The sequence below is a fragment of the Castanea sativa genome, chromosome 8 (assembly GCF_040712315.1).
Source record: "Castanea sativa cultivar Marrone di Chiusa Pesio chromosome 8, ASM4071231v1".
Lineage (NCBI taxonomy): Eukaryota > Viridiplantae > Streptophyta > Magnoliopsida > Fagales > Fagaceae > Castanea > Castanea sativa.
Genome location: NC_134020.1, coordinates 36,081,326 through 36,083,470, shown reverse-complemented (window position 1 = coordinate 36,083,470; position 2,145 = coordinate 36,081,326). Strand labels below are relative to the sequence as shown.

Below are 2,145 nucleotides of genomic sequence, written 5' to 3'. Positions count from 1 at the left end.
AGAATGTATTTCACAAGGTAGTCAGTATATTTTGAAAAAAAATAAAATAAATCATGTTTGGCATATAATTTCGGGATCCTTGATATACATTTTACTTCTTTTTCTTTTTCTTTTTTTTTTCTTTTTTTTTTTTTGAGGGCGTTGAAATACATTTTACTAGGAAGGCATTTTCTAAAGCAAAAATGAGAATCCCAAAATGCAAAAGATGGGGATTTCCATTTTTGCTTTCATTTTCTTTTTTATACTAAAGTGGGCGAGACCCATTGGCAGCACTTAATCTGGTGCCCAATTTCTCTTAAAAAAAATCCGGTTTCCAACGTGTAAGAGATATTTAAGAATTTGTAAATTTCAATTAATCATCTTAAAATTATCTATTATATTGCCGAGGGTGCATTTTTATTTTATTTTTTTTATCTTAGACTCAAACCAATGACATTTTTACATGTAATTAATTATAATTAACTCTTTATTTGAAAATCCAATCATTAGCAATCACCCATAATCACATGCGGTTAACCCTAAGTTTTAAGAATGTGCATTATCCGCTGAAACTGAAACTTCATGTAGCTGATCCGATGATCCAATTTTCGCATAAGATCATTTTAGCATTTTTATTTTAGTCTATTCAAAAGGGGATGTACTATGATTTTATCTAACCAATGTTATGGGTTTGGCCTATTTCATTCTTTTTTTTTCTTTTTTTTTTTTGAGGTTACTCATATATTAAAATTGATGATGCAAATTACCTCAATGTGCCACTCATCCACTCATACAATATGCAAGAACACTTTCTTTTTTTTTGTTGAGAATCCAGACCCGAAGTCCAATTTCAATGAAAGGAAAGAAAGGAACTACAAAGAGTCTCGATACACAAGAGGAGCTATATCATCAGGGACGGATTCAATACACACCTGGAGCTCATTACTAGATTTAGCCTTTTTGGCAAGGTAGTGGGCAACAGTATTGCCTAATCTTCTTACATGAGAGAAAACACATAAATGAAAATCATTTGCTAATACAAGGGAATCCTGGATGATATGACCAAATTTTGGGTTGCTGGTACTCCCATCCTTGAGTGCCAAGGTGACTATCTCAGCATCCCCCTCCACTGTGGCTTCAAAAATACTTATCTCCTTCGCAAATAAAACTGCTCTTTTGCAAGCCAATGCTTCCACCGTGGCTACTAAGCATAGCAAAGGAATTCTTTTAGCCAAAGCGCCAATAACCATTCCTGCAGAGTCTCGGATAACTACTCCTAAGCCAGCAGCACCCATCTCCTTGAAGATTGCCCTGTCAAAGTTCACCTTATACACTAGAGGATTAGGGGGAATCGACCAGTACTACTGCCAGAAATTAAGGGCTGCACTTGACGAGGGAGCTGAGCCAAGGAAAAGTCATGTAGAAAGTTCGAAGCCTTAACTCGAATGGTTTGAAGGTCAGAAGAGCAGCCTCCCACACGGTCAGAATTTCTCATTTCCCAAATCATCCAAAAGATCACAGTAACTAGGTTGATATCAAAGCTATCCCCCATCTCCATTAACATCTCCATTAGGTCAGCAAACCTCATGAATCTATGCTTTAGAAGCTTCTAACTAGCTGCATTAGTTTCCTAAATGACCCTCAAAGCAGGGCAACTCCACAAGGAATGGATAGTATCCTCACAATCCGAGTGGCATCTAGGACAGGTGACTGAAGAGACCACTTTGCATTTCCACAAATTCAGCAGGGTGGGGATAGCTTCATGTGTTGCTTTCCATAGCATGTGTTTTACCTTGGGGGGACCTACAAGCTCCAAATTCTAGTCCACATTTTTTTACTTCGACCCATGTTAGAGCAGTTTGGAGCAAGGCCCCTTTCAGACTTAGGTAGCATCTGGTATGTACTCCGAGTAGAGTAAATTCCCCGATTTGAAGGAAACCAAACTTGTTTGTCCGGGGTCTGATTGATACTCAAAGGCAAACCAACAACAATACTAGCTTCATGGATTGTGTTGGAGATGCACTGATGTGGTGCTGGCCAAAACTTTTGCTTAAATCATAACTCATAAAATGCAAAATAATGAAAGTAATTAATTAGCTATTTTTTCTTTCATTCCTTGAGAGTGATGTGGTCTAGTGCTTAATTATGACAAAACGTCACAAAGGG

At 37.4% G+C, this 2,145-nt stretch overlaps 1 protein-coding gene across 1 annotated transcript; it reads right to left on the bottom strand.

Moving 5' to 3' along the window:
* Positions 1 to 851: 851 nt before the first annotated feature.
* LOC142606255 (uncharacterized) lies at positions 852 to 1,274 on the bottom strand. Its single transcript, XM_075777639.1, has one exon. The coding sequence runs from the start codon at positions 1,272 to 1,274 to the stop codon at positions 852 to 854; it is 423 nt and encodes a 140-aa protein (XP_075633754.1).
* Between the last annotated feature and the right edge of the window lie 871 nt (positions 1,275 to 2,145).